Source organism: Pongo pygmaeus, chromosome 2 (genome assembly GCF_028885625.2).
Source record: "Pongo pygmaeus isolate AG05252 chromosome 2, NHGRI_mPonPyg2-v2.0_pri, whole genome shotgun sequence".
Classification (NCBI taxonomy): domain Eukaryota; kingdom Metazoa; phylum Chordata; class Mammalia; order Primates; family Hominidae; genus Pongo; species Pongo pygmaeus.
In genome coordinates this window covers 141320023-141332378 of record NC_085930.1, presented here as the reverse complement: position 1 = coordinate 141332378, position 12356 = coordinate 141320023, and the positions used below count along the sequence as shown (strand labels likewise).

General features: G+C 36.6%; 1 protein-coding gene across 4 annotated transcripts in view; it reads left to right on the top strand.

Annotated features, from left to right (window-relative positions):
- ACAD11 (acyl-CoA dehydrogenase family member 11) overlaps positions 1-12356 on the top strand; it is a 108921-nt gene that overhangs the window by 26727 nt on the left and 69838 nt on the right. For all 4 annotated transcript variants that reach the window (XM_054482350.2, XM_054482351.2, XM_054482353.2 and 1 more), the window contains 4 exons: positions 2865-3006; positions 3777-3898; positions 5882-5988; positions 7506-7632. In XM_054482350.2, the coding sequence (XP_054338325.1) occupies positions 2865-3006; positions 3777-3898; positions 5882-5988; positions 7506-7632 (498 nt within the window). The remainder of the gene's footprint in view (positions 1-2864; positions 3007-3776; positions 3899-5881; positions 5989-7505; positions 7633-12356) is intronic.

Sequence of the window (12356 nt, the reverse complement as noted above, 5' to 3'; positions counted from 1 at the left end):
TTTCTCTGATGGCCAGTGGTGATGAGCATTTTTTCATGTGTCTTTTGGCTGCATAAATGTCTTCTTTTGAGAAGTGTCTGTTCATATCCTTTGCCCACTTGTTGATGGGGTTATTTGTTTTTTTCTTGTAAATTTGTTGGAGTTCATTGTAGATTCTGGATATTAGCCCTTTGTCAGATGAGTAGATTGCAAAACTTTTCTCCCATTCTGTAGGTTGCCTGTCACTCTGATGGTAGTTTCTTTTGCTGTGCAGAAGCTCTTTAGTTTAATTAGATCCCATTTGTCAATTTTGGCTTTTGTTGCCATTGCTTTTGGTGGTTTAGACATGAAGTCCTTTCCCATGCCTATGTCCTGAATGGTATTGCCTAGGTTTTCTTCTAGGGTTTTTATGGTTTTAGGTCTAACATGTAAGTCTTTAATCCGTCTTGAATGAATTTTTGTATAAGGTGTAAGGAAGGGATCCAGTTTCAGCTTTCTACATATGGCTAGCCAGTTTTCCTAGCACCATTTGTTAAATAGGGAATCCTTTCCCCATTTCTTGTTTTTGTCAGGTTTGTCAAAGATCAGATAGTTGTAGATGTGTGGTATTATTTCTGAGGGCTCTGTTCTGTTCCATTGGTCTATATCTCTGTTTTGGTACCAGTACCAGGCTGTTTTGGTTACTGTAGACTTGTAGGAGCTGGTGCCATTCCTTCTGAAACTATTCCCATCAACAGAAAAAGAGGGAATCCTCCCTAACTCATTTTATGAGGCCAGTATCATCCTGATACCAAAGCCTGGCAGAAACACAACAAAAAAAGAGAATTTGAGACCAATATCCCTGATGAACATCGATGCAAAAATCCTCAATAAAATACTGGCGAACTGAATCCAGCAGCACATCAAAATGCTTATCCACCATGATCAAGTGGGCTTCATCCCTGGGATGCAAGCCTGGTTCAACATATGCAAATCAATAAATGTAATCTAGCATATAAACAGAACCAAAGACAAAAACCACATGATTATCTCAATAGATGCAGAAAAGGCCTTTGACAAAATTCAACAATGCTTCATGCTAAAAACTCTCAATAAATTAGGTATTGATGGGATGTATCTCAAAATAATGAGAGCTATTTATGACAAACCCACAGCCACTATCATACTGAATGGGAAAAACTGGAAGCATTCCCTTTGAAAACTGGCACAAGACAGGGATGCCCTATCTCACCACTCCTATTCAACATAGTGTTGGAAGTTCTGGCCAGGCAATCAGGCAGGAGAAAGAAATAAAGGGTATTCAATTAGGAAAAGAGGAAGTCAAATTGTCCCTGTTTGCAGATGACATGACTGTATATCTAGAAAACACTGTTGTCTCAGCTCAAAATCTCCTTAAGGTGATAAGCAACTTCAGCAAAGTCTCAGGATACAAAATCAATGTGCAAAAATCGCAAGCATTCATATACACCAATAACAGACAGCCAAATCATGAGTGAACTCCCATTCACAATTGCTTCAAAGAGAAACACTTAGGAATCCAACTTACAAGGGATGTGAAGGACCTCTTCAAGGAGAGCTACAAACCACTGTTCAATGAAATAAAAGAGGACACAAACAAATGGAAGAGCATTCCATGCTCATGGATAGGCAGAATCAATATTGTGAAAATGGCCATACTGCCCAAGGTAATTTATAGATTCAATGCCATCCCCATCAAGCTACCAATGACTTTCTTCACCGAATTGGAAAAAACTACTTTAAAGTTCATATGGAACCAAAAAAGAGCCCGCATTGCCAAGTCAATCCTAAGCCAAAAGAACAAAGCTGGAGGCATCACGCTACCTGACTTCAAACTATAATCTTTTTCTTTAAGCAAAAATTGGATCATACGCTATATACTATTCTGCAAATGATTTTTTGGCCATATGTACAGCCAAATGAACATTAGAAATGAACAAAACAATGTCCTGTATTCTTAATATGAAGATATATATTCCCTTTGGGAGGCCGAGGCAGGTGGATCGTGAGGTCAGGAGATTGAGACCATCCCGGCGAACATGGTCGGGAACATCCCTGTCTCTAGTAAAAATACAAAAAAATTAGCCGGGCGTGGTGGCAAGCACCTGTAGTCCCAGCTATTCGGGAGGCTGAGGCAGGAGAATGGCGTGAACGCGGGAGGCGAAGCTTGCAGTGAGCAGAGATCGTGCCACTGCACTCCAGTCTGGGCTACAGAGCGAGACTCTGTCTCAAAAAAAAAAAAAAAAAAAAAAAATATATATATATATATATATATACCTTTGATACATACTGTTACAAGGTAGAATGAGGAAAGCTTTCTGTTTTATTGGTTCCACATTACATGATTGTTTTATGTTGCTGTATAATGGTGGATTTTATATTTATAAAACTAACAGTATCTTTTATAACAATTATGCTTTGTATCTACAACATGAAATAACTTTTAAAAGTACCATGGATGGAGTAGTACACTTGTTATGCAGTTAGATTAATTACTAAAGCAAATGTTTAATGATGCATAACATGGGTTATTAAAATATAAGTAATTCACTATAATTCCTTTTTATCACAATTACTTCCAGTTGAGAAGTTTTAACTGCTTTTGCATCTGCTCATTAGCAGAGATATTAAGGCTGTGTAAAGTAAAATGAGAAGGACTGATGGCCAGCGATGGAACCAGAGGACTTAGCTCTATATAATCAAGGCTAATTGGCTGTTTTATAAATGAGATATGCCACTGTGGGTAAAGACCTGAAATTGACTTTTGATGGAAAACATGATTTTGAATGTGTTTGATGTTATTTCTTTCTTTATTATACTTGTTTTAAGTTTTAATGTGTTACAGACCTCTTTATTTTTAATTACAGTGTCGAGTTATAGCAGTGCTGGATTGGGAGCTGTCAACCATTGGTCATCCTTTGTCAGACTTAGCTCATTTTTCCCTGTTCTACTTTTGGCCAAGGACAGTTCCAATGATAAATCAAGGTTCTTATAGTGAAGAAAACTCAGGTATAAAAACATAATGTTGTCTAAATTGCTATTAATATAAAATTGTCTTTATTACTTTCATAATTAAAATATAAAATCTTGCAATTTTAGATAATAGTTTTTATTAAACGTTTCTATTTTATTATTTTATTTTTATTTTTATTTTTTTGTTGAAGATAATTCTTTTTTTTAATTTATTTTTATTATACTTTAAGTTTTAGGATACATGTGCACAACGTGCACATTGGTTACATATGTATACGTGGGCCATGTTGGTGTTTTTCAGATGCAAGGTCTTGCTCTGTCACCTGGGCTGGAGTACAGTGCCACAATCATAGCTCACTGAAACCTTGAACTCCTGGGCTCAAGTGATTCTCCCACTTCAGCCTTCTGAGTAGCTGAGACTACAGGCACACACTACCATGCCCAGCTAATTTTTTAATTTTTTGTAGAGATGGTGTCTCACTATGTTACCCAGGCTAGTTTTAAGCTCCTGCTCTCAAGTGATCCTCGGCCCCCGCAAAGTGCTGGGATTACAGGCATGAGCCATCGTGACTGGTCTATTTCATTTTCTTCGTTAAATTTTCTGAACTTAGCATGCCACTTTTAGTAATTTATGACCAAATATAATCCTTTGTATATAATAATCTTTTGGAAATGAAGATTTAGAACATGTTTTGTTGTATGGGCTAATGGTTATTACATTCCGTTTTACATATGCGTCTCATAACATTTTGAAATATTCACCATGACATTTAAATTAAAGTTTATATTACATGCTGTTTTTATAGGGATACCATCAATGGAAGAACTGATTTCAATATATTGCCGCTGCAGGGGAATTAATTCTAGTCTTCCTAACTGGAATTTCTTTCTTGCCCTTTCATATTTTAAGATGGCTGGAATAGCACAGGTAATTAATTGTTTTAAACGTGTGTTTCGCCATTATTTACCAATGTACTGTTGACAATGTTTTCCAGTCTTCTGGGTTTTATATTCTTTATCCTTAGATCATTTGGCTTATCGTAATGACAGGTATCAGACATGGATAAAATATAAATCCAGAAGTTACAGAATAGGAATTTGGCAAGGAAAAAATTTGAGTAGCAAAATGTATTATCAGTTTTTTGTATAATAAACTTACAAGATGGAGGGAGGAAGAATGACATAATGTTAAAAAGGATTAGTAAGGATTAGTCATTTCCTGAATATCCAGTGTGAGAAAAAGCTAAAAATCTTTTGATGATCTCTGCCTTAGACTGTGAAACCATTTATTAGGGTTGATGATGAGGGAAAAATTATCTTTGTACTTCCCAGAGGCTAGCACAGTATCTAGTATATAGTAACCTCTTAAAATGTTTTTGAGTAAGTAGATGAGTAAGATTTTTTATTTTCATCATCATATTTGTGTGATTAATTTTGAAAGATAATAGAGCATAAATTTAGGGTTTTTTTCTAATTACATTGTAATCTAAACAAATGACTTCTTTATACTAATCCAGTTTTCAGGCACTTTGAATCTTGGAGATTTAAGTAATTGAGATGCTTCATCAATAGCAAGGGGCTAGGGTTTAGAAGAAAAACAGGTAAATAAGTTTAGAAGCGAAAAAGAATGGGAAAAGAAGGATTAAGGAAAATTATGATAATTTATTTTCTGTCCTCAGAGTTCATGCTATCCATGAACAACTGAAATAGTTGGGTTACATCTCATCTTGTACCCTGAGTTAATCATGTTAAAAGAATGGGTTTCTCAAAATGGGTGTGTCTCTGTGTTTGGCAGTTTCCACAAATAAGATACCAAATAGGCTTTAAATTTGAAATGGCTTTTCATTTCCAATAAAAGTTTGACATGGATTATGATTAACATTAAAATGTACAACATAGGCCAGGCACAGTGGCTCAAGCCTGTAATCCCAGCACTTTGGGAGGCCGAGGTGGGTGGATCACCTGAGGTCAGGAGTTCGAGACCAGCCTGGCCAACATGGTGAAACCCCGTATCTACTAAAAATAATAAATTAGCCAGGTGTGGTGGCATGTGGGCCTGTAGTCCCAGCTACTCGGGAGGCTGAGGCAGGAGAATTGCTTGAACCTGGGAGGTGGAGGTTGCATTGAGCTGAGATCACGCCACTGCACTCCAGCCTGGGCGACAGAGTGAGGCTCCATCTCAAAAAAATAATGTACAACATAAACTATATATATTGTACATGTAGTAGCTTTGGAGATGATCAGAAACATTCCAATCTAATTGGAAATATAAAATTGAATATGATGGAAGAACTATTACAGTGTTTTATTTATTACAGTGTTTTATTGTTATATAAGGAATTATATAAAGAAGACACAGTGATGTTTGTTTTTGGGGGAGAGGAAAGAGTTTATCATGTTGAAAGTACAGAAATGGAGAATTATCAAAGAAACACTGATTAGCATTCAACTAACACTGTTTGAAAGAGACAGTTTTACCTATATTAGGGGCCCAAAAATGAGATAAAATGTTAGAGATCATTTCATTGTCTTCCCTTTGGTTTTATAGTTTTTTAAATCTTATTTTTGTTTCTTTAGATTTTCCCCCATTATGAAGGAGGGTAGTGATCTTTAGAGGTGAAATAACTTGCAGACTTGGTATCTTTGGTAACTGCTGAGATCATTTGCAAGTTTGATTTGATTATAAATTAGAATTATGTTAGGATGAGAGTGTGTTAACTGGATGTTATGAGTATGACTCTTTAGAAGGGTATAATTACCCCTGCATGTACATTAATATCATCAATAGTCTGTTTTACGTCTTCATACCCAGTGAGTATAATGTCACATATAACTGAGAAACTGGAAAGATTGATTGGATAGTTGAAGGATGGTTTTCAATGAATCTTAATTGTTCTACATTTATTTATAGGGAGTATATAGCAGATATCTTCTGGGAAATAATTCATCTGAGGATAGCTTTTTATTTGCCAATATCGTGCAACCTCTGGCAGAAACTGGACTACAACTCTCCAAACGGTAAGGAAAACAGATTCCTTGGCTAACTCAAATTAGAGCCTTTAATTGGGTATGTGAAGGTTATAAACTTTAGGGGAGTAGGGATTATTTTTATTGCATACACCAGGATTGCTGCTGCCAATCACAATAGATTTTTGGTAAATTTCTTCTATGCCTAAAAACAAATTGACCTAAAATATAAAGAAAATCTCCATATTTAGGTTTAAAAGTATTTTTGTGCCACTTGATTGTGTAAATGTTTAAGGATATAGATAAAACTCTCAAGTGTTTCTTTCTAATATTTAAGTCACTTACATATACCTAATTTTAAAAATGCATTATATAAGATGATTTATTAATTTAGAAGTATTGTTCTTTTCCACTGTTACATTTCATGAAGTTATATTCAGACATTTCATAAGCATCTTTGAAACCCGTGTCTTCATCAGCAGAGCACTTTTTCAGGCATCGAACACACTTTGCCAGTTACATTCCCATTGCTTACCAAATGCATGTGTGATGCTGTCCCAGAAATTCTGCTTAAGCCACAAGTACCCATGGCATAATGTTAAGACAATTGCTTTTTTCCAATTTATCTTATAGGTGGGTGTTTGTTCTCTCTACACCATAACAATTGATTCTGTTGTGCTTCATAATGACCTTTACAGGTCTTCTTTATTTCATTTTAATTTGTTTTAAGTTCCGGGATAAATGTGCAGAGCCTGCAGGTTTGTTACATAGGTATGTATGTGCCATGGTGGTTTGTTCAACTCCCACTTACGAGTGAGAGCATGCAGTGTTTGGTTTTCTGTTCTACAGATCTAATATTCAGCAGCTATATTTGTGAGGCATATATTAATGCTAAGAATAATGATTATTTGTGTTCAACTACTTTGCTTTTTCTTCTGGAGATTCTGACGGGTGACTTCAATAAAGATTCAAAACTAATAAAGTGGGATTTTTTGCTCCTTAATTCAGCTAAAATCCAGGTTCCCGTCTCACAGGAAAAATTAGGCACACAGACACATTAAAGGGTGAGGAGGGCCGATTTATTAAGCGAAAAGAAAGCTCTCAGCAAAGAAAGGGGGGGTCCTGCCAACAGGCTCCCACCTCACAGATTGAATACCAGGCTACCACACGCGAGCTAAAGAGGCCAGGCTCCTCCCCTTGTATAAGGCGCGAATTCTCGGTGGCTCCACCCCATTCCCCCAGTGTGTAGGCGGGCCCCCAGTCCATTGTCGGCACGTCCAGACAAGACCCTGTGCCTCCTGCATCTATCATTAACATTGCTTGAGGTGATGCCAGGCCTATATGTTTTCCCCAAATAGTGCTTTAAGCATTAAAGTTAAATGTTTAAAATAGAAGTGATTCTTCATTCAGTCCATAATATGAAAGACTTTTTTAAATTATAAAATACAGCTACTCCTTCTGGGGGATGTTTTTTGGGTAGCTGAGGAAACTTCACATTATATTAGAAATATGTAATAATGATCTTTGGACATCTTTGTAACCTTTATTCCTTTTATCTTTTGGCAAAGAACTTTCAGTACTGTGCTACCACAGATTGATACTACTGGACAGTTGTTTGTACAGACTCGGAAAGGTCAGGAAGTTCTTATTAAGGTGAAGCATTTCATGAAACAACACATTCTTCCAGCTGAAAAGGTGAGTATTATATAAGCAGAATGTATTTCTGCTAAAGGACTATCGATGAATACTTCTGTTATTTTTGCTTATAGGAGAAGCATGGTGTCATTTTCTTTAGTCAATCCTTACCTAGATTCTTCTTCTCACCTTAGAACTAAGCCACGATAGAACCCAGGGAATGCACAGATAAGTCTGTGGCATTAAAATTAAGCCAAAGAGAATTAGTAGTTTTAACATTGGGACCCTAACTATATTAGAGTAAAATACTACTTTGGGGCCTTGTCCTAAGGCAGTAAGTTTCAGCTATATATATATATATTTTTTTTTTTTTGTAAATATGGACCCCTTTGAGAATTTTATGAGAAGTGTAGACTATACAAGATGGACACACCTAGAGAATTTTACATATCATTTCAAGCTGTTCACAGATACTACCACCCCTCTTCCTATAAGCTACTATTTTAAGGCATTAAGTTTCAATAAGTTCACTGAGAGTAGAGAGGCAATATGGAACATTCATTCATTCAGTTACCAAATAATTATTGGGTACTTGATGATTCATTAGGCACCTGGAAAGCTACTGAATGTAAATAGATAATAAGACATACAGGGCTTATGCTCTTGTGAAGCTTAGACTTTAGCAGGAAAGGAAGACACTAAATAAGAGATGATAAATGTTGTGAAGAAAAGATAAAAGCTTTTACAAAAATATGTAAGGGAGTTGGGGCAGGGTGTTTGTATGTGGGTAGAACACTGGTGTAGAAATGCTAATGGCTTTATTCTAGTCTATTCCTGTCACAAGTTTGGTGGCCTTGTGTTAGATGGTCTTGCGTGGCCTCAGTTTTTTCCTCTACAATGTGAGAAGGTACAACTAAATGTATAATACATTCTCATTTTAATCATCTATGATTCTGAGAGGTCTACAGCTAGCCTGATAAAATCAAATAGGGAACTGAAAGAGACCAAAATCCTTTTAACAGAAATGTTCAGAGCTGATATGTGTTTGTAGGACGGTTTATGCTGTTGCTTGAATTATATAAATATTATATTTTTAGTAAATATCTGGCTTGAGATTAACTTTGCTCACAGAATAGGGTATAATTTCTTTAAAAAATACTACTTAAAGTGAGGAAATTCTTTCTAAAATAGTCACCTCTCACGTGTTTAGTGACTAAAGTATCATGTTGAATATTTTCTGATCTAGTTAGTGTTTGTTCAATTCTGATTTTTAAAACTGAACTTTTGAGTATTAAAAAGGGAATGCAACACTTTTAGGTTAAGATAGCAGTGTGAATTCAACATTGTCCTCCCCTCCCTCAAATCAAATCCAATTTAATAAATAATAAGTTTTTTTATAAAATGGAATAAATTGGTATAAGCATGAAAACAGAAGAGGGACATATCAGAGGAATTAAGGTTTTGAAAAGAGAATGGAAATTAGATTTGGAAAGCAGAATGGATTAGCCCCTAGAATAATGTAACAACGGAAGCCATATCTCAAAAGAATTTTGAAAGAAGGCTGTAGCACAAGTGGTAACCATTTTCCCACAGTGGAGTACCCTGTGACTGGCTTATATAGAAGGCAAAAATGAGAAGAGGAAATTCAGAAATCAAGATGTTTGATTTAAGAATTACCTGCACATGGACGACTGCTTCGGTTGTTCTCTTACAACCTGTTACAGGAATGGTGTTTGCCCCCAGGCAGAAGGCTGCAACAGCACTCCAAAAAATGCAAATGGGCCAGTGTACTGGCTCAAGCCTGTAATCCCAGCACTGTGGGAGACTGAGGTTGGTGGATGGCTTGAGCCCAGGAGTTTGAGACCAGCCTGGGCAACATGGCGTAAACCCAATCTACTAAAAATACAAAAATAGCCCGGCGTGCTGCACACCTATAGTCTCAGCTACTCGGGAGGCTGAGGTGGGAGGATCACTTGAACCTGGGAGGCAGAGGTTGCAGGGAGCTGAGACTGAGCCACTGCACTCCAGCCCGGGCAACAGTGAGACGCTGTCTCAACAACGACAAAAAAGCAAATGATCTGTTTCAAAGAAGCCAGGGCTTCAACATGAGATTTAGTGCCCTAGAGGAGGGTCCTCCATGTTTTGGCTTTTTTTTTTTTTAATGGAGTCTTGCTGTGTTGCCCAGGCTGGAGTGCAGTGGCACCATCTCGGCCCACTGCAACCTCCGCCTCCTGGGTTCAAGCGATTCTTCTGCCTCAGCCTCGCAAGTAGTTGGGACTACAGGTACCTGCCACCAAGCCTGGCTGATTTTTGTATTTTTAGTAGGGATGGAGTTTCACCATATTGGCCAGGCTGGTCTTGAACTCCTGACCTCGTGATCCGTGCACCTCAGCCTCCCTAAGTGCTGGGATTACAGGTGTGAGCCACCGTGCCCGGCCTTTTTTTTTTTTTTTTTTTTTTTCCAAGAGACAGGGTCTTGCTGTGTCTCCAACTGGAGTGTGTGATGTGATCCTATCTCACTGCAGCCGCAAACTCCAGGGCGCAAGCAAACCACCCAACTCAGCCTCCTGAGTAGCTGGGATTACAGGAATATGCCACCATACCGGGCTAATTTTTACATTTTTTTGTAGAGACCTGGTCTCACTCTGTTGCCCAGAACTACTGGCTTCAAGTAATCCTCCCACCTCAGCCTCCCAGAGCGCTGGGATTACAGGTGTGAGCCACTGCACCTGAACAACTTTTCTTTTTTCCGGGGTGGGGGAGGGTGGTGGGGATTGGGCAGAAATCCCAGGTTGTCTGTCCTCCCTGATTACTGCCTGATTCCTACCTACTTTCTCTAAAATGAAGCCTATCTGATAGCATGCTAGTACTTGCAATCAGCCCATCATTCAGAGGAGAGGCCAGAATTGGCAGAGGAAACCAGGCAGGCTTGTTCTTTCATTGGTAAATGTGAATAAGCATATAAGAGAAACTGCAGCACAGAAGAGGTGTCACAGGTTGGGTTGTGATACTCTGCTGAACTTTGTATCATGCAGCTGTTGAAATACGTATAAAAAATTTGCAATAAAAAGAAGTGCTTTAAGATAAATAAAAAAGCAGCCTATAGCTTTAAAGGGAAGATTGCCAATGTTTTGTGTGACCAGAAAAGCCACAATCATTTGTCTTTGAAGATCCTTTAAATCTGAGACATAGCCATATCTGATAATGTGAGCTTTTTCTTCTTTTAAAAAAATCGTACTGTACCAACATCTATAAAAATGTTTTATCCTGTAGAATGATAGTGAACAATACAAATCTCTGTGTAACATATTAGAGGATGTTATTTGGAGAAAACTAAATAGCTTTTTCGAAATAAAAGAGGGAAAAATCTGTATAAGATTCTATCCAACATTATTGTAACTAAGCTTACAGAAACTAAAACAGTCATTTCTAGAAAATAGGTTGTATTATGTAATACAACAATACTTTAACAGCACTTGTCTTTAACTATTGAGACGCTTCATGACTTTTTCTTTATATTTTTAGATATTTTCAAATTTTCTATAGTGAGAAAATATAAGCTTCGTTTAAACTATTCTAATGACCTTTTGAAACTCCTTGAATATTATAAAGTGAGAGCATAACCCATATCTATGAAAATATTAAAAGCCAATTCTTCCAATTGGAAAATATTAAAAGCCAGTTTAAGCCAATTTAAAATGGGTAAGAAATCCTAAAAATAGCATGTAAAACAGGAACTAGCAACATAACACAGTGAGAACACACTTTTAACATAATGGTAACATTAGTCATACTTTCCTGCTGAGTCTAATATACTAAGGATGAACTGTTGCTTCTTTCTAGTAGACTTCAGTTTAAAATGAAAAACATTTTGCAAAATTATCTGTAGGCTCAGATTTAAGATGCTGAACCAACCAACATACTCAAAATTAGTATCTCTGTCAGTGAATGAGGACGCAGTATGCTACAGGTGATATTTTGGGAAGATTGACCAGGCAACCAACCATAGTTTCTGCTTTTGGCTATTAACTAATAAATTACTTTTCTCACTTTAAGAACCAAAGAAGGGTTCTTTGTAGTGAGGAATTTTATTTAATTTTGAGTCCTACCGTGCCACAAATAAACTTTGCAGATATCTAAATGGATAAAATTTAGAACTCAAAGTATTAAATAATACAAATTTTAAAATAATTACATAAACACTGGCATAATTTAATTTCTTCAAACTGTGGTCAGAGATGAGAAAAGGTGGTCAGAGATTAGAAAATGAGAAATGTATTGCATAATATATTTCTTATCAAACACAGTAGCATTGAATATTTCCAAGGCAATATGAGGGCTGGAAATAATAAACAACCCCAAACAGGAAATCTTCCAATTTAATGGACTTCTGACAGAAATGAGAAGGGCTATTCATCCTGGTGCCTTTGAAAGAGCAGACCTTTGCCTTCTTGAGGTTTTCACTAAATACAGCAATACTCTAGACTAGCCATGCTTCAATGAAAGGAACATTTTAGTACATTGTTATATGAGTGTAAATTGATAGAATGATTTGGAAAATAATTTGATAATATGGATTAAGAGTTTTGACAATGTTTGTAAGTAATACCACTAGCCTAAGTGTAGAAACATACAGAGATACTATAATAGCAAAATATTGGAAAATGCTGTTATACTCCAATATTTTTGTTCTATATTCTTTTAGTTGTACAAATTAGAGATTGTTATTGTTTTATGTGGCTTTTTTTTTTTTTTTTTTTTTTTTTTTGAGAGAGAGTCTCATT